Raw genomic sequence first — 18,226 nt, 5'->3', positions numbered from 1 at the left:
CAAACTGAAATAGAATGAAACAATGTTGTTTTCTTTTTTCCACAAAAATAATTTATTATTGTAGAGTAACATACTGGGCTTTCTTGTGGTATGTCTTTAATTTCCTACTTTTAAACTTAGAAACATAGTCTATTTGTGTGTGAACAGAGATAGTCATTATTTATAAAAATAATGACAAAAATCTATATTTCTGGTTGTGATCTCTCTTCTTATAAATTTACTTCATTTGCATTTTGTCTGAAGTATGATAATCAAAAGATATTTAATCATTTGAATGATCATATGAAATGATATCATTTCTCAAATAATCATTTCCATTTCTTTGACATATTAATATAGTCATTGTCAAGTGATATCTTCTATCTAATCAAGATATTGTTTTTTTCTTTAAGCAAAAAGAAGATAATATACGTTGCTTAAATATGCATGGCCATTTTGGTTTCGATTGTTTGGCTCATCAGCTGGTGGACAGATCTGTTCAGCAAGGATTCGTTTTTAATATTCTTTGTGTGGGTAAGTGCCAAACCCCTCCCATGAATTATTTCTTAATTGTTCATTTCAAATTATTTTAAGCGGCATAACACTGGTGCTGTTTCTTTAAGACTATGTCTTTGTGTTTGTATTGGTTTGCATTTTCTTAGCAGTGTTAGTTCGACATTTTTTCTCTAAGTGTTTCAGTGCTCTTCAAAATCTGATATACCTTTGTGTATTTTATCTTTCCATATTATGTTAATGATGGATGGAGTCAGAAGTGTCATATATATTTCAAGGATATTCTAGTCTTTGAAGTATTTGGGACCATTCTAGGGAGGGGACCATTCTAGGGAGGGGACCATTCTAGGGAGGGGACAGGGTGTCACTTCACAGATATCTTTTGCCCCTATGATGTATCTGTTTCCATACAGGGGAAACTGGAATTGGAAAATCAACTTTGATTGACACACTGTTCAATACTAATTTGAAAGACAAAAAATCTTCACATTTTTACTCAAGTGTTGGACTTAAAATTCAGACATATGAACTCCAGGAAAACAATGTTCAGTTGAAATTAACTGTTGTGAAAACAGTGGGCTATGGTGATCAAATAAACAAGGAAGCCAGGTGGGTGTTTTCTTATTTTAATTTTAAAAGTTATTGTTATTTCAAGGAATTTGCTTTTTTTCTCCATATATTAAAAAGTAATATTCTTCTAGAATATATGTAAAATTGAATCACTTTGCTGTATAGTGGAAATTAGAACAACACTATAAATCAACTATACTTCAATTAAAAAATAATGAAGTGGGTTTATTATAGATGGCATGTAGTTGGATTTTTTTTTTTTTTAAATCCATTCAGCCACTCTTTGTCTTTTGATTGGGGAGTTTACTCCTTTCAAATGGGCTTCCCTGGTAGCTCAGCTGTTAAAAAATCTGCCTATAATACAGGAGACCTCGGTTTGATTCCTGGGTTGGGAAGATCCCCTGGAGAAGGGAAAGGCAACTCACATCAGTATTCCGGCCTGGAGAATTCAGGGTCTCAAAGAGTCAGATGCGACTTTCACTTTTCATTCTTTTCAAATAATTATATATAGTATATACTCTATAGTATATAGTAATACATATGAGTAATTATTCATAAGGAATGACTTACTATTATTATTTTGCCATATGTTTTCTATCTTGTAGTTCCCTTGTTGCTCATTTCCTCTTTTTAGTTTCTTTGTATTTTGTTGATTTTTGTAGTGATGTGTTTTCTTCCTTTCTCTTTTTCTTTTATGTATCTTTTATAGGCACTTTCTTTGTGGTTATCATGAGGTTTATATAAAGCATTTTATAACAGTTTATTTAAGCTTATAACAACTTCAATCACTTGCACAATTTTACAGTTTTACGTGTTCTTCACTTTCGATATCAAACTTCATATTATTATGTTATTCATCCATTAAAAGATTTTATTTATACTTTTTTCTTTTTACTTCGATGTTACAGGTAAAAGTGATTAACATACCTTTTTCATTATAGTGTTACAATATTCCCTGTTTGTCTGTATTTACCTTTATTGACCTCTACCATTGAGTTTTATACTCCTGTGTGCTTTTGTGTTACTATAACGAGTCCACTTGCTTCAACCTGAATAACTCCCCTTAGCGTTTCTTTTCAGGTAGATCTAGTGGCATTTCTTTTAAGGCAAATTTAGTGGTGATGAACTTCCTCAGTATTGATTTGTCTGGGAAGCATTTTTTTTTTCTTTCATTTCTAAAAGGCAGTTGGTAGGTTTTTTTTTTTTTTATCACTTTGACTATATTATCCCGTTCTTTTCTAGCCTGCCAATTTTATGCTGAGAAATTGGCTCATTGTCTTATGGGGGCTCCCTTATATGTGATGAGTTGCTTTTCTGTTGCTGCTGGCAAAATTTACTTTTTGTCCTTGACTTTTTAAAAAGAAATTTTATTGCAGTGTAGCTGTTTTACAACGATGCCTTTGTGTCTATTGTGCAGCAAAGTGAATCAGCCACACACATCCATGTGCTGTGTGCTCATTTGCTCAGTCATGTCTGACTCTTTCCGACCCATGGACTGCAGCCCACCAGGTTCCTCTGTTCATGGAATTTTCCAGGCAAGAATACTGGAGTGGATTGCCATTTCCTACTCCAACGCGTATATACACCCCCTCTTTTCTGGAGTTCCTTCCTATTTAGGTCACCGCAGAGCACTGAAGAGGGTTCCCTGTGCTAGACAGTAGATTCTCATTAGTTATCCATTTTATACATAGCACTGTATATATGTCCATCTCAATCTCCCAGTTCATCCCACCCCTCCATTTCCCCCCTTGGTGTCCATATATTTGTTCTCTACGTCTGTGTCTCTATTTCTGATTTGCAAATAAATTCATCTGTACCATTTTTCTAGATTCCAAATATATGTGTTAATACACAATATTTGTTTTTCTCTTTCTGACTTACTTCACTGTATGACAGTCTCTAGGTCCATCCACTCCTCTGCAATTGGCACAATTTGTTTCTTTTTATGGCTGAGTAATGTTCCATTATATATATATATGGCACATCTTTACCCATTCCTCTGTTGATGAACATTTAGGTGGCTTCCATGTCTTGACTATTGTATATAGTGCTGCAGTGAACACTGGGGTGCGTGTATCTTTTGGAATTATGGTTTTCTCTGGGTATATGCCCAGGAGTGGGATTGTTGGGTCATATGGTAGTTCTATTTTTAGATTTTTAAAGCAACCTCCATACTATTCTCCATACTGGCTGTATCAATTTACATTCCCTCCAACAGTATAAGGGGATTCCCTTTTCTCCACACCCTATCCAGAATTCATTGCTTGTAGATTTTTAAATGATGGCCTTTCTGACCGGTGTAAGGTGATACCTCATTGATTTGCATTTCTCTAATAATTAGTGATGCTGAGCATCTTTTCATGTGTTTTTGATCATCTGTATGTATTCTTTGGAGAAATGTTTACTTAGTTCTTCTAGCCATTTTTTGATTGGGTTGTTTGTTGTTTTGATATTGAGTTACATGAGCTGTTTGCATGTTTTGGAGATTGACCCCTTGTCAGATGCTTCATTTGCAAATATTTTCTCCCATTCTGAGAGTTCTATTTTTTCGTCTTGTTTATGGTTTCCTTCGCTGTGCAAAAGTTTTTAAGTTTAATTAGGTCCTCTTTGTTTATTTTCATTACTTTAGTTGGTGGGTCTAAAAAGATCTTGCTGCAATTTCTGTCAAAGAGTGTTCTGCCTATGTTTTCCTCTGAGAGTTTTATAGTGTCTGACTTACACTTAAGAATGCATTGAGCTGTATACCCACCACCTCAGCTGGGACCTTGAACAGTTGTATCACATCCAAAAATTATCTTGTGGTTTAGTCAGTTTATCTTTGTGCTGATACCATGCTGTAGTAATTAGTTTAGCTTCACAGTAAGTCCTAATATAGGAAGAATATATCTTCTTCATTTTTTTTCCCAGTATGTCTTGAGCATTCTTGGTTCTTTGCACTTATATATATGTATACATACAAAACACTTGGATTCTAATTGGGGCTTCATTGAATTGAGAGAGCATTTTGCCTTTTCTGTAAATAGTGGGTCCTTACAAAAATTATTCATTTTTGACTGTGCAGTATCTTCCTTGCTGCTCATGGGCTTTCACTAGTTGTGACAAGTGGGGGTTACTCTTCCTTGTGGGTCACAGGCTTCTTGTGGTGGTGGCTTCTCTTGTGGTAGAGCATGGGCTCTAGGCATGTGGGCTCAGTAGTCACAACACTCGGACTCAATAGTTGCAGAACCCTGGCCCTAGAGTGTGGGCTCACCAGTGCACAAGGTTAGCTGACCCTCAGCATGTGGAATCTCCCTTGATCAGGAATCTAACCCCTGTCTCCCGCATTGGTAAGCAGATTCTTCACCACTGTACCACCAGTCAAGTCCAATAATGGGCCTTCTTATTGGTTTATAATTGTTATCTTTGTAAGGACATGTTATGAATATTTTAATTGCTGTGGCAAGCTAGTGAGTGCACATATTCACTATATAGTAAATGATAAAATCACAGATGTCAGATGATATTAATCTGTTATGTTAAATGTTTGAATAATCTTTTTTTTTCCCAGCTACCAGCCAATTGTTGACTACCTAGATGCTCAGTTTGAGTCCTATCTTCAAGAAGAATTGAAAATTAAACGTTCCTTAGGTGACTACCATGATTCCCGCGTCCATGTGTGCCTTTACTTCATTTCACCTACAGGACATTCTCTGAAGTCTCTTGATATATTAACCATGAAGAACATTGACAGCAAGGTGCGTTTGGTAAATCCATCAGCCTATCAAGATTTGATACTTATTTTGAAACAATACAAATCTTGAACTTCCCTAGTGGTCCAGTAGTTAAGAATCCATCTGTGGGTGCAGAGGACATGGATTTGATTTCTAGTCCGGGAAGATCCCATATGCCATGGGGTAACTAAGCCCATGTGCCACAACTACTGAACCTAAGAAACAGTGCAGATCTTGAAAGCATTTGCACACAAGAACTTGACTTCCCCAGTGGCTCAGATGGTAAAGAGTCTGCCTTCAGTGCGGAAGACCAGCTTTGATTCCTGGGTTGGGAAGATCCCCTGGAGCAGGAAATGACAACCCACTCTAGTATCCTTACCTGGAAAATTCTGTGGATGGAGGAGCCTAGGAGGCTACAGTCCATGGGGTCACAAAGAGTCAGACACAACTGAGTGACTTCACATATATATCATTTTTTCTGTTAATCTTTAAAGCATTTGTGTTAGTTTTCTACAGATACCATTACAAAATGTCACTTAGTGATTTAACAATAGAACGTGGTTTAAACAATAGACATTTATTTTCTTACAGTTCCAGAAAGTGTCACCAAGTTTTTTTTTTTCTGAAACCTCTCAGTTCAGGAAGTAGATGGCCACTTTCTCACTGTCATCTCACATGATCTTTTGTTTGTACACACATGTGATGTCTCTGTGTGTCCAAGTTTCCCATTTTTATGAGGACACTGGTGGAACTGGGTTAATGCTATTTTAATGGCCTTAGATGATGCAAATGAATGATAAGTAGAAGGAAAAAGTTGATCTGTTCTACAATGTTGATGAAAAGTCTCTTCTGACATTTAATACTCAATTGAATAAGAAATTAAATTGATCATACTTCATTTTGCTACTTACATTTTACCAAACCCAGATGCATTGGAAGTGTAAGAAAATTTGAGAAGAGAAAAAACTGATCCTTCTAAACCTGATTTCTGATTAAAGTTTAATCTTCAAAAATACTGATGATTTTGGAAAGCAATTTTATGAAGAAGTCATGAAGCTAGGGGTTATTTGGTTACAAAAACGTGTTGTCAGATATTGTGAGGTTTTCACTGTAAAAATAACATTTAATAATTAATTCTCAATGGTGAGTTTTTCTTTTTTTCTTTCTTAATAGGTGAACATTATACCAGTGATTGCCAAAGCAGATGCAATTTCTAAAAGTGATTTACAGACATTTAAGTGTAAGATAATGAATGAATTGATTAGTAATGACATCCAGATATATCAGTTCCAAACAGATGATGAAACTAGCACTCACATGAACTCCTCGATGAATGTAAGCCTCTAACTATTGAATCTCAATTCTATTTGACGGGGGGAATGAAAATATAATTTATAAGTAACCTTATTAGCAATACAGAAGAAATTGGAAAACACCCTGATGGTGGGAAAGATTGAGGGCAAGAGGAGAAGGGGGCAACAGAGGATGAGATGATTGGATGGCATCACTGACTCAGTAGACATGAATTTGAGCAAACTCCGGGAGATAGTGAAGGGAAAGAGTCGGACATGACTTAGCAGCTGAACAACAATGTTAGTGATATACTGTCACTTTTATCTGGCAAAGAGACTATAAATAAGGTATATTTCCCCAAAATCCAGTGTGGGAAAGTGGTTCTTTTTCTTGATTTTGAAAAATACTTGCTGAGAATCAATTATTTTAAGAAGCATTTTATTCTTTAAAAAATCCTTTTAGAAAGATATAGTTCACATACCATATGACTCACCCATGAAAGTATACAATTTAATGATTTTTAGTCTGTTCACAATGTGTGCAACCACCTCCACAACCAAACTGAGAACATTTTCATTATATAATAGAAATAGAAATATTATCTCAAAAAGAAGCCCCATACTCTTTAGCTTTTCTCCCCTACTGCCTGTCAGCCTTCCTCTCCACCAGCCCTAGGAAACCACTAATCAACATCTTTCTCTTCAGATCCTTCTGTTCTGGATATCATATGAGTGGAATTATATAGTATTTGGTCTTTTCATGCTTTAATTGGCTATTAGTATGTCTTCTCAGGGGAAAAATTTACTCAGATCCTTTGTGCATTTTTAAATGAGCTCTTTTTTTTTAAATTGAGTTGTTAGAGCTCTTTATGTATTCTAGATACCAGTTGCTTATGAGATATATGATTTGCAATTATTTCCCCCTAATCTATTAGTCATTCTTTCGTTTTATTTCTGGTGTCCTTTGAAACATGAGCTTTTAAAAAATATTGATGAAGTCTGATTTATTTATTTTAGTTGTTACTTGTGCTGTTGATGTCATATCTAAGACTGTTTTGTCAAATCCAAGGTAATAAAGATTTTCTTATGTTTCCTTCTTAGAGGTTTTAAAATTGTGGTAAAATATACATTGAATGAAGTTTACCAACTTAAACTTTTAATTTTTTTTAATTAAAAAATGTTTTAATGTTTTTAATGTGGACCATTTAAAAAGTCTTTACTGAATTTGTTATGGTTTTATGAAGTCATTACTGAATTTGTTAGGGTTCTGTTTTATGTTTTGGTTTTTTTGGGCTGTGAGGCATGTGGGATCTTAGCTCCATGACCTGGGGTCAAACTTGCAACCCCTGCTTTCGAAGGCAAAGTCTTAACCACTGGAATGCCAGGGAAGTCCCCAACCTAAATCTTTTCGAAGTTCACAGTTGAGTGGCATTATCTGTTCATAGTATAGTTGCTATCATCGCCACCAACTATATCCACAGAACTTTCTTCATCTTGAAAAACTGAGGCTCTGCAATAAATAATAATTCTCTGTCATTCCTTCCATCAACTTTATGAATTTGACTACTCAAAGTACTTCTAGTAGATAGAATTATAATATAATATTTGTCCTTATATAATATTTGTCAATATAATATTTGTCCTTTCCTACCTGTAAAAATATTTCTTTGAGTCTCTGCTTTCAATTCCCTTGGGCCAATTCTTGTCTGTGCCAAGAAGTGGAGTTGCTGGCTTGTATGATAATTGTAGGTTTAATTTCTTGAGGAACCGCCATACTTTTTTCCATAGTGGCTTCACTTATTTTTGCATTCCCACAAAAAGTGCACAAGGTTTCCAGTTTATCCACATTCATACCAACACTTGTTATTTTCTATTCTTTTTTAAATGATAGCTTATCTTAATGGATATGAGTTGCTATTGCACTGTGGTGTTTTTTGTGTGTGTGTATAGTCATCTTTATTATAGTTTGTGAGTACTGACATGGATTTCTTTATTAAGACATGTAGATTGTTATGGGCAGCTGCTTTCTACTTTTACTTGAGAATGGTAAAGAAGCCAATATTAGTGTCATTACATCAAGTTTTCACCTGATAGGAAACCTGAACAGGTCTCTTGGGTCTTCTAGGTCACTGTTATACTGTCCCCAGACCTGCCTGCACCCAAGTGTCTCTGGAATTCCCTATACATTTCGAAAGGCACTTGGGCAACAGAACACTATTTCTCTGCTTGTTTTTAAGGTGCAATTCCTGGGTTAAATATTGTGCATATACATCTCATAATTGCCTAGGCTTATCTTCTAAATAATGCATTACTCATTTTACTAATCTCCCTGCCAAACAAAGGACCCCAAAGCATTGTGTTAATCTCAAAGAAGTCAGGTGAGGCTCTTCTCTCCTCAAATCAAGTTATTTGAAATCCCAAATGAAATGCTAGTGCCAAAGCGCAAAACAGTAGCCTTTCCTGAAAAGCTGCATTATAATTTTTTAAAAAATTATTTATATATTTCTCTGTTGGCTGTGCTGGATCTTCATGTTGCAGCACATGAGCTCGAGGTGCTTCAGTAGTTGTGGCACAAGGGGCTTTGTTGCTCCGTGGCATGTGGAGTCTTCCTTGACCAGGAGTCAACCCTATCCCTTGCATTGGCGGGAAGATTCTTTACCACTGGACCACCAGGGAAGACCTGCCCTTTTTAAAAAAAATGGGTTGTTTGCTTTGATATTGAGTTGTATGAGCTGTTCATATATTTTAGGTAGTAACTCCTAATTAGACATGTCATTTCCAAATATTTTCTTCCATTCCGTAGGTTGACTTTTCATTTTTTGACAGTTTCTTTTACTATGCGAAAGGTTTTGAGTTAAATTAGGTCCCATTTGTTTAGTTTTGCTTTTGTATCTTTTGCCTGAGAAGAAAGATCTAAAAACTATTGTGACCACTTATGTCAGTGTTCTGCCTAGAGTTTTCTTTTAGGAGTTTCATGGTTTCTGGTCTTACATTTAGGTCTTTAACTCAATTTGTATTTATCTTTGTATATCTTATGAGAAAAATTCAAACTTCATTCCTTTACATATTAACTGGGTAGTTATCATGTAGTTATCCCAGCACCACTTATTGAAGAGAGACTGTCTTTTCCCATCGTATATTTTCCCCTCTGTTGTCGTAGATTAATTGGCCATGTGTGTGTAATTTTATTTCTGGGTTCTCTGTTCTGTTCCACTGATCTGTGTGTCTCTTTGTGCTAGTACCATACTATGTTGATACTGTAGTTTTATAGTATAGTCTGAAATTAAAAGTGTGATACTTACAGTTTTATTCTTTTTTCCTCAAGATTGCTTTGGCTATCTGAGCTCTTTTGCAATACCATACAATTTTATTTTGTATTATGTAACAATTCCATTAGTTTTATGGAAAATGTCATGTGTGTTTTGATAGGGATTACATTAAATCTGTAGATTACTCTGAATAGTATGAACATTTTAACTTTATTAATTCTTCCAATCCATGAACATGGTATGTTTTTTCACTAATTTGTGTCATCTTCATATCCTTCATCAGTGTCTGATATTTTTCAGAATATTGGTTTTTCATCTTGTCTTTTAAGCCAAATTCTAGGTATTTTATTCATTTTGATGCAATTTTAAATGGATTGTTTTCTTGATTTCTCTTTTTGATAGTTCGTTATTAGTAAATAGAAAAGCAACATGTAGAAATTTGTGTGTTAACCTTTATTCTTCAACTTTATTGAATTCATTTTTCATTTTTAGTGATTTTTTTGGTAGAGACTTAAAGTTTTCTGTATATAGTATCATATCATTGGCAAATACTGACGGTTTTACTTTTTCCCTTCCAACTTGGATACCTTTTATTTATTTTTGTTGTCTGACTGCTGTGGCTTAGACTTCTAATATTATGTTAAATAGAAATACTCACACAAATACTTGCAGAAATTAATCTGCACGTATTTAATGCTAAGTCATAAAATCTGAGGCAGGATAAATCACTTGTTTGAATAAACTTATTATGTATTCTTGTCTCTGTTATTTGCATAACAGAAATAAGAGTAGCAGAGTAAGTCATATTGGTATAAGAAAATATGATGAAATTCATTTTTACTTTCTAGAGCCTCTTACCTTTTGCTGTAGTAGGAAGTACGGATGAAGTGAAAGTTGGAAAAAGGACAGTCAGAGGACGTCAGTACCCCTGGGGAATTTTACAAGGTAAGCATAACAAACCTCCATAAGAAGGCTTGCTCTGGAGTGATTATGCTTAAATACATATAATTTTAAAATTATGTAAAATATAACTATAAATATATAACACAAAATATTTTAACTTGAATCAATATCGGTAACTCTCATTAAACAGCAAATTAACAGTTACTGATAAGGAGCACAGATTCTGTTTCATTTGAGATAGTGATTATTTTGACTATAATTTATTCTCATGGGGATTTTAAATTCAGAAACTGAGCAGAACCTTCTCATTTACCTCAGTCTGCCATATGCAGATTATCTCTGTGGTGCTAAACCATCATATTCAGAATGCTGAAAAGTTCTTTGAACAAAAGAACTTTGAACAATATGGAAGCATAAATATTGGTACTTGAAACATGTTATAAAAGTTCATTGCTACCCAATTCATAAAGCACTTTTAAGTGGTTACTAGTAAAAGGGATGGTAAACTATTTCAAAAATAAAGTAATATAATTTATTTTTGGATAAATTATACCTAGACATTTATATTCAGAGAAGGCAATGGCATCCCACTCCAGTACTCTTGCCTGGAAAATCTCATGGACGGAGGAGCCTGGAAGGCTGCAGTCCATGGGGTCGCTGAGGGTTAGACATGACTGAGAGACTTCACTTTCACTTTTCACTTTCATGCATTGGAGAAGGAAATGGCAACCCACTCCAGTGTTCTTGCCTGGAGAATCCCAGGGACGGGGGAGCCTGCTGGGCTGCCGTCTATGGGGTTGCACAGAGTCGGATATGACTGAAGTGACTTAGCAGCAGTAGGAGACATTTATATTAGTTATATAGCATCATGATAAATTAGAATATTGTCATAACAGTCATTTATTGTCTGATTCATATACTTGTGATACTAATTATTGAGGACTGGATTCTCTTTATCTGTAGAGATAATGTTCCAAATGTTATTTTCAATTAATGTATTATAAATTTTTCAATTTATTAAGTGTACATAAAGACAACATATTTTAATGAATATTATATTTGGTTACAATATCATACCCAATAACCAAAATATTGTGATCAGTCTTTTGGATATGACAGGCACAGGAGAGGGCCATGTGGATTTATTGAGTGATTTTGAAAAGTGACTAATTCATTCTCATACATATGGTATACAAATATGATTTAATAACTACATCATGTACAATTGTTAAGGCCTTTAAGTTAGCAGAATTTAATTAAATTACTTAGTTTAGTGAAATTATCTTCTTTAAAAGAAGATCATTTATAGTTTATTTATAGACCAGGAAATTTGCTTTAAGTTTGTTAACCAGAGACTAAATAGGAAACAGTGAAATAATATGTTACATTATATTAGTATATAGCATCAGTTCATCAGTTCATTTGAAAAATACTAAATTATTTAAAAAAACGTATGCTATATAAGGAGAAGGCAATGGCAACCCACTCCAGTACTCTTACCTGGAAAATCCCATGGACGGAGGATTCTGGTGGGCTGCAGTCCATGGGGTCCCTAGGAGTCGGACACGACTGAGCAACTTCACTTTCACTTTTCACTTTCATGTATTGGAGAAAGAAATGGCAACCCACTCCAGTGTTCTTGCCTGGAGAATCCCAGGGACAGGGGAGCCTGGTGGGCTGCTGTCTGTGGGGTCGCACAGAGTCGGACACGACTGAAATGACTTAGCAGCAGCATGCTACATAAGTTTCAAAACCACAAAATTGAAAGACTCTTGCTCCTTGGAAGAAGAGCTATGACCAACCTAGACAGCATATTAAAAAGCAGAGATATCACTTTGCTGACAAAAGTCCATATAGTCAAAGCTATGTATACACTCCATACATTCCATTAGTCATGTATGGATGTGAGAGTTGGGCCATAAAGAAGACTGAATGCCAAAGAATTGATGCTTTCAAATTGTGGTGTTGGAGAGGACTCTCAAGAGTTCCTTGGACTACAAGGAGATCAAATCAGTTAATTCTAAAGGAAATCAGTCCTGAATATTCATTGGAAGGACTAATGCTGAAGCTGAAGCTCCAATATTTTGGCTATGTGATGAGAAGAGCCAACTCATTGAGAAGAGTCTTTTCCTCATTGGAAAAGACCCTGATGTTGGGAAAGATTGAAAGCAGGAGGACAGGGGACAACAGAGGATGAGATGGTTGTATGGCATCACCAATTCAATGGACATGAGTTTGAGCAAGTTCCGGGAGATGGTGAAGGACAGAGAGGCCTGGTATGCTGCAATCCATGGGGTTCCAAAGAGTCAGACACAACTGAGCGACTGAACTGAACTGATGCTATATGCTAATATAATGTAACATATTATTTCACTGTTTCCTATTTAGTTTCTGGCTAATAAGTTTAAAGCAAATTTCCTGGTCTATAAGTAAACTATACCTATAATTGACATGTACCATGTAAGCATAGTTGCATGGTTAAAAGATTTATAGCTATTATTCAGAATGCTCTAAGCTCATTCAAGAATACTTATTGAGTGATAAGGATTGATAATAAGCTTTGTGGCTTTATTATTTTTCTGCCTAGTGGAAAATGAAAACCACTGTGACTTTGTTAAGCTCCGGGATATCCTTCTTTGTACAAATATGGAAGACTTGAAAGAACAGACTCACGCTTGGCACTATGAACGTTACAGGCGCAACAGACTTCACGTAATGGGATTTACTGATATGGGTCCAAATAACCAGCCAGTTAGGTGAGTGGAGATTTCTCTTGAACAAGATGATAGGTGACTTGGAAATCCCCTACAACCGTGAGATGTGATTATTTTGGAATGAGAATAGCTCTGCTTCTCATGTTCTGGGCCAACTGAATCTTGTGGTTTTTCATTATCTTCAGATGTCAATGGAGGGTTAGTAGGAGCAACATAATGCAAGGGCTCATTTATATGCCTCCAATATGTACATGTCCCTGGAGGAGGGCATGGCAACCCACTTCATTATTCTTGCCTGGAGAGTCCCATGGACGGACATGACTAAGCAATTAAGCACACACAATATGTACTTGTCCTGAAACCCTCCATGTTAATCCCAAAGAGAGAATTTTTTATAGGCAAAATTTGGGAGGGAGGACTGTAGGGTGTGTACTCTCCCCTTATTGGTTGGTGGTGAGGTAACAAGATGGTGTTCAATCATCAGCCTTCTGGTTACAGCCAGTCTGGGGTCCATATGCTTGTGCTCAGCCTGAAGTTATCATCCTCCACCTGGGTAGGCGCCATGGTTCCTGTAGAACTCAGAGATCTGTTCCGGTGTCTTGGCTGTTGTGAATAGTGCTGCTATGAGCACAGGGGTCCAGGTATCTTTTTAAATTATAGTTTTGTTCTGGCATATGCCCAAGAATGGGATTGCTGGATCATATAGCAACACTATTTTCAGTTTTTAGGGGGAGTGTCTATACTGTTTTCCATAGTGGCTCTTCCACTTTACATTTCCACCAGCAGTGAAGTTTTGTTTTTTTTTGCTCACACCCTCTCCAGCATTTGTTATTTGTAGATTTTTTCATAATGGCCTTTCTGACTGATGTGAGGTGGCACCCCATTATAGTTTTGATTTGCATTTCTCTAATAATTAGAAATGAAAGTGAAAGTGAAGTTGCTCAGTCATGTTCGACTCTTTGTGACCCCATGGACTAACCTATCAAGCTCCTCTGTCCATGGGATTTTCCAGGCAATAGCACTGGAGTGAATTGCCATTTCTTTCTCCAGCGGATCTTCCTGACCCAGGGATTGAACCCAGGTCTCCCACATTGTAGACAGACGCTTTACCGTCTGAGCCACCAAATGCTGAGCATCTTTTCATGTGCCTAATGGCTATCTGTATATCTTTTTTGGAGAAATGTTTATTTAGGTCTTCTGCTTGTATTTCATTTGGGTTGTTTGGTATTTTGTTTTCAAGTTATAGGAGTTGTTTATATTGGGTTGGCCAAAAAGTTCATTTGGGTTTTTCCATACAATGTTACATATTATTAATATACAATATATATTTTTATATGTTTATTTATATTAACATTTTAATATAAGAGCACACACATCTCTTTTTAGTTTTCAAGAGATCTATGAAGCCAAAAGGCAGGAGCTCTTGGAGCAATGTCAGAAGGAAGAAGAAGAGCTGAAACAGAAGTTTATGCAGCGAGTAAAGGAGAAAGAAACAGCATTTAAAGAAGCTGAAAAAGAGGCAAGTCCTGCTAGTTTGATATAATCCATATTCAAGTTTAGGTGTCCTATTAAATTGAGGGTTTTCATCTCAAGAGTTTAGATGATTTTGTTAAAGGATACTTTCTATTCTTCAAAAAGTAGCTATTTACCATGTAAGTTTTGGATGCAGCCTTTAAAAAAATGATTGCCTATAATCTTATTTTTCCTAGAGCATTTGGACAATCAGCTTTTTTGAATTTTTTTAAACTGAAGTATAAATTGACTTACAATATTATATCAGTTTTGGGTATACAACATTGAGTCAATATTTTTATATATTAAATACCTCTGTCGATGAGGAGGGCATGGCATCCCACTCAATATTCTTGCCTGGAGAATCCCATGGACAGAGGAGCCTGGCGGGCTATAGTTCAGAGGGTTACACAGAATCAGACACGACTGAAGCGACTTAGCATGCATGCATGCACCATTTATCAGCAGAGAAAGTTATTACAATATTACTCACTATATTCTGTATGCCATACATTACATCCCCATGACTTATTATTTTATAACTGGAAGTTTGTATCCTTTAATCTTCTTCACCTATTTCATTCATCCCTCTCCTCTGGCAACCACCAGTTTGTTCTCTGTATCTGTGAGTGTGTTTCTGTTCCGTTATGTTTATTCATTTGAATTGTTTTCTTTAGATTCTCTGTATAAGTGAAATCATATGGTATTTATCCTTCTCTTTCTTATCTATTATCTACCTCTGACTTATTTTACTTAGCATAATACCCTCCAGGTCCTTTCATGTTGTCTCAAAAGGCAAGGTCTCTCTCTCTTTTTCTTTTTTTTAAATGGGTAATGTTCCATTGTATGTATGTATATGTATACATATAGCATATTTAAGTAAAAAGTTTTCTCAGTGATTTTGCTATTGTTTATAAGTACCACAGTCTCACATCCCCAGCCTTTCCAGTCATTCTTCTTGCCCTTGTATGTAGATGCTCATTTGCCCTCGGGTCTGAAAATGTATTTACGAGCGATATGACTCCAGCAGAGATACTTACTGAGACTACTGTTAAGATCAAGTGCTATTCTAATGATTAGGGTAGGTTTGATAATCAGAAAGAAAAGAAACATGTTCCTGGGGATGTGCCCCGATAGGGTGCTTTAAGTCACAACTGTGGGTTTGTTTCACAGCTACAGGACAAGTTTGAACATCTTAAGAAGATGCAACAAGAGGAGACAACGAGACTTGAAGAGGAGAGGAGACAATTGGAAGAAGAAATCCTAGCATTTTATAAAATGAAGGCCTCCTCTGGAACCTTGCAGAGTCAGGTGTGTACCAGTATAAAGAAGGACAAAGAGCGTAAGAAATAATCCTTTACCACTCTGTGTGTGGTAGAGCCTTTTCACTCTCTCACTCATCCTTCTGTAAGATTTTCCTCATAGCACTTAATTCTGATTGAAATTATGCTAAGTTTTAAAATTTGTTTGCTGTGTATTTCCTCTCCCTAGAAGGTGAGCTCCTTGAGAACACATACCTTGATCATCTTGTTAGATGCTCTATCATCAGGGTTTAGAACTAGAGTAGCCGAGAATTCGTGCTCAATAAATATTTGCTAAAATGAAAGAAGATCAAAGATGTATGTAGCACAGTGTAAAAGTGTTGATTTGTGGAAATTCTCTTACCATAGCCCTACCTGTGACTCTGGTGACCAAGTATATGTATTATTTCATATCTAATAGAAGTAGGGGATTTGTTGGCATGCAGTATTACAAAAAGTGAATACTTATGCTCATATTCCTTATAAAATTCTACTGATAAGAATTTCTTAATAGTTTTTATTAAATAAAATGCTGTTTCTGATTATAACTCTTATACTTTTATGTTAGACCTTGTAAAACTAATATTGGAATAAAACTTGAGAAGTGAAAGAGAGTCAGAGAATAATGGGAAACCAAGAGTAACATTTGGATGATAATATTATGCCTTACATACTAACATTTACTTAAAACTAAAGTTATCAAAGTTTTAGAAAATAAAGTAGATTTTTAAAACCATTTCCAGAGTTTCCTTCTGACTATATATCCTGAATTTTCTGCATTTACAATGTCAGTTCATCTGTTTGTGTGGCTGAACTTCACCGTGACTTATTCAGCAAAAGTACTACCCTTGAGGGTCTGTGTATATCTACTCCGAAATTTTTCTCATATTCCTGAAAGAATAAAAAATTTTTCTGTTGTAATTTTTTTTGCTGCTTTCATTTCAAAGGCAGCATTTTTTTCAGGGCATCAGGATATTGTGATTTAGGTTGGAAAGGGAAAACCTGAAATATTGAAAAAGTTGAGAAACCATGAAGAAAGAAATATCAATACATCAAAGCAATGTTAAAAAAAAAAGCAATGTTAGAAAATAAAACGTGGTATCATTGATTTAAGGGACATGGGGTAAAGAAAAAGGAAAAAAAAAAAAAGACATCTGAAGACAGCAAAAATATCAGGCTTTTTGGATGCCCATCTTGTTCTTGGCTGCTTATGGGAACTTCTCCAGCCCCAAGGTAAACACTCCTGTCACTCATTGAAAGTGAGAGTGCTGACAAGACTTTTCAGAGCCCCTTTTATGTCCTTGTTCCTCAGAGAGTAAATAAATGGATTCAGCATTGGCGTGACCACAGTGTACATCACAGAGGCTATTGCGCTGGTTCTGGAATTTTGGGTAGTGGCAGAACTGAGGTACACCCCAAGACCTGTGCCATAAAACAAGCAAACGACTGAAAGATGAGACCCACAGGTGGAAAATGCCTTATACTTCCCCCTTGCTGATGTAATCCTCAGTATGGAGGAGATAATCCGAGAATAAGAAACAACAATGCCAGAGAGGGGAATAATGCCCATGAGCACAGTGGCAAAATACATCTCTATGACACTGAGAAGATTGTCAGAACAGGCAAGTTGGATAACCTGATTGATTTCACAGAAGAAATGGGGGATCTCCAAGTCAGTACAAAAGGACAGCCGCAACACCAGCAAAACGCGTAGCAAAGAGTCCAGGACACTCAATATCCAAGATGCCAGCAATAGCAAGCCACAGAGCTGGGGGTTCATCTTGATTGTGTAGCGCAGTGGATGGCAGATGGCTACGAACCGGTCATAGGCCATCGCAGAGAGGAGGAAAATGTCCAGTTCTGCAAAAAGGATGAAAAAATACAGCTGAGTGAGGCAGCCTTCATAGGTGATGTCTTTGTTCTGGATGTAGAGGTTCAGCAGCATCTTTGGGATGGTGGTAGAGGTGAAACAGATGTCTGAAAAAGACAGATTGGAGAGGAAGAAGTACATGGGTGTGTGGAGGTGGGAGTCATAGATGGTGGTCAGAATGATGAGCAGGTTTCCAGCAATAGTTATCAGGTACATGGAGAGGAAAAGCCAAAAGAGGAGAGGCTGCAACTCTGCCTCACCTGACAGTCCAAGGAGAAGAAACCCTGAAAACTGTGTGTGATTTTCCTGTTCCATATAGCAGGTGTGACTGTCTTGAAAGAGGCAATAAAAAAATACAAACAAATAAACATTATCAACCAATTGAACTACTACTGATTATATTTCTCATATCATATGCTGCTGCTGCTGCTGCTAAGTAGCTTCAGTCATGTCCGACTCTGTGCGACCCCATAGATGGCAGCCCACCAGGCTTCCCCGTCCCTGGGATTCTCCAGGCAAGAACACTGGAGTGGATTGCCATTTCCTTCTCCAATGCATGAAAGTGAAAAGTGAAAGTGAAGTCTCTCAGTCGT

The 18,226-nt window shown here is 36.3% G+C and overlaps 2 protein-coding genes across 2 annotated transcripts; one reads left to right on the top strand and one right to left on the bottom strand.

Annotated features, from left to right (window-relative positions):
* The first annotated feature begins 398 nt into the window (after nt 1-398).
* SEPTIN14 (septin 14) lies at nt 399-16,681 on the top strand. The gene is made up of 8 exons (XM_069571506.1): nt 399-513; nt 906-1,101; nt 4,610-4,796; nt 5,946-6,107; nt 10,182-10,278; nt 12,824-12,992; nt 14,337-14,469; nt 15,636-16,681. Exons 1-8 carry the CDS (start codon nt 423-425, stop codon nt 15,813-15,815), a joined length of 1,215 nt encoding a protein of 404 aa, XP_069427607.1. The 5' UTR covers nt 399-422; the 3' UTR covers nt 15,816-16,681.
* A 287-nt stretch (nt 16,682-16,968) lies between these two features.
* On the bottom strand, nt 16,969-17,948 carry LOC138429780 (olfactory receptor 7A5-like). The gene has a single exon (XM_069571507.1). The coding sequence runs from the start codon at nt 17,946-17,948 to the stop codon at nt 17,010-17,012; it is 939 nt and encodes a 312-aa protein (XP_069427608.1). The 3' UTR covers nt 16,969-17,009.
* Nucleotides 17,949-18,226: the final 278 nt, after the last annotated feature.

The sequence above is a fragment of the Ovis canadensis genome, chromosome 24 (assembly GCF_042477335.2).
Source record: "Ovis canadensis isolate MfBH-ARS-UI-01 breed Bighorn chromosome 24, ARS-UI_OviCan_v2, whole genome shotgun sequence".
NCBI classification, from domain to species: Eukaryota; Metazoa; Chordata; class Mammalia; order Artiodactyla; family Bovidae; genus Ovis; species Ovis canadensis.
Note: the sequence above shows the minus strand (reverse complement) of the source record. Positions and strands in the feature narration are given on the sequence as shown.

Bases quoted from the DNA above. Each gene is read 5' to 3' on its own strand.
- LOC138429780 (XM_069571507.1), bottom strand. From the start codon at position 17,948: ATGGAACAGGAAAATCACACACAGTTTTCAGGGTTTCTTCTCCTTGGA.
- SEPTIN14 (XM_069571506.1), top strand. From the start codon at position 423: ATGCATGGCCATTTTGGTTTCGATTGTTTGGCTCATCAGCTGGTGGAC. The intron at 514-905 runs GTAAGTGCCAAA...GTTTCCATACAG, and splicing joins TTTTAATATTCTTTGTGTGG to GGGAAACTGGAATTGGAAAA. The intron at 4,797-5,945 runs GTGCGTTTGGTA...CTTTCTTAATAG, and splicing joins TGAAGAACATTGACAGCAAG to GTGAACATTATACCAGTGAT.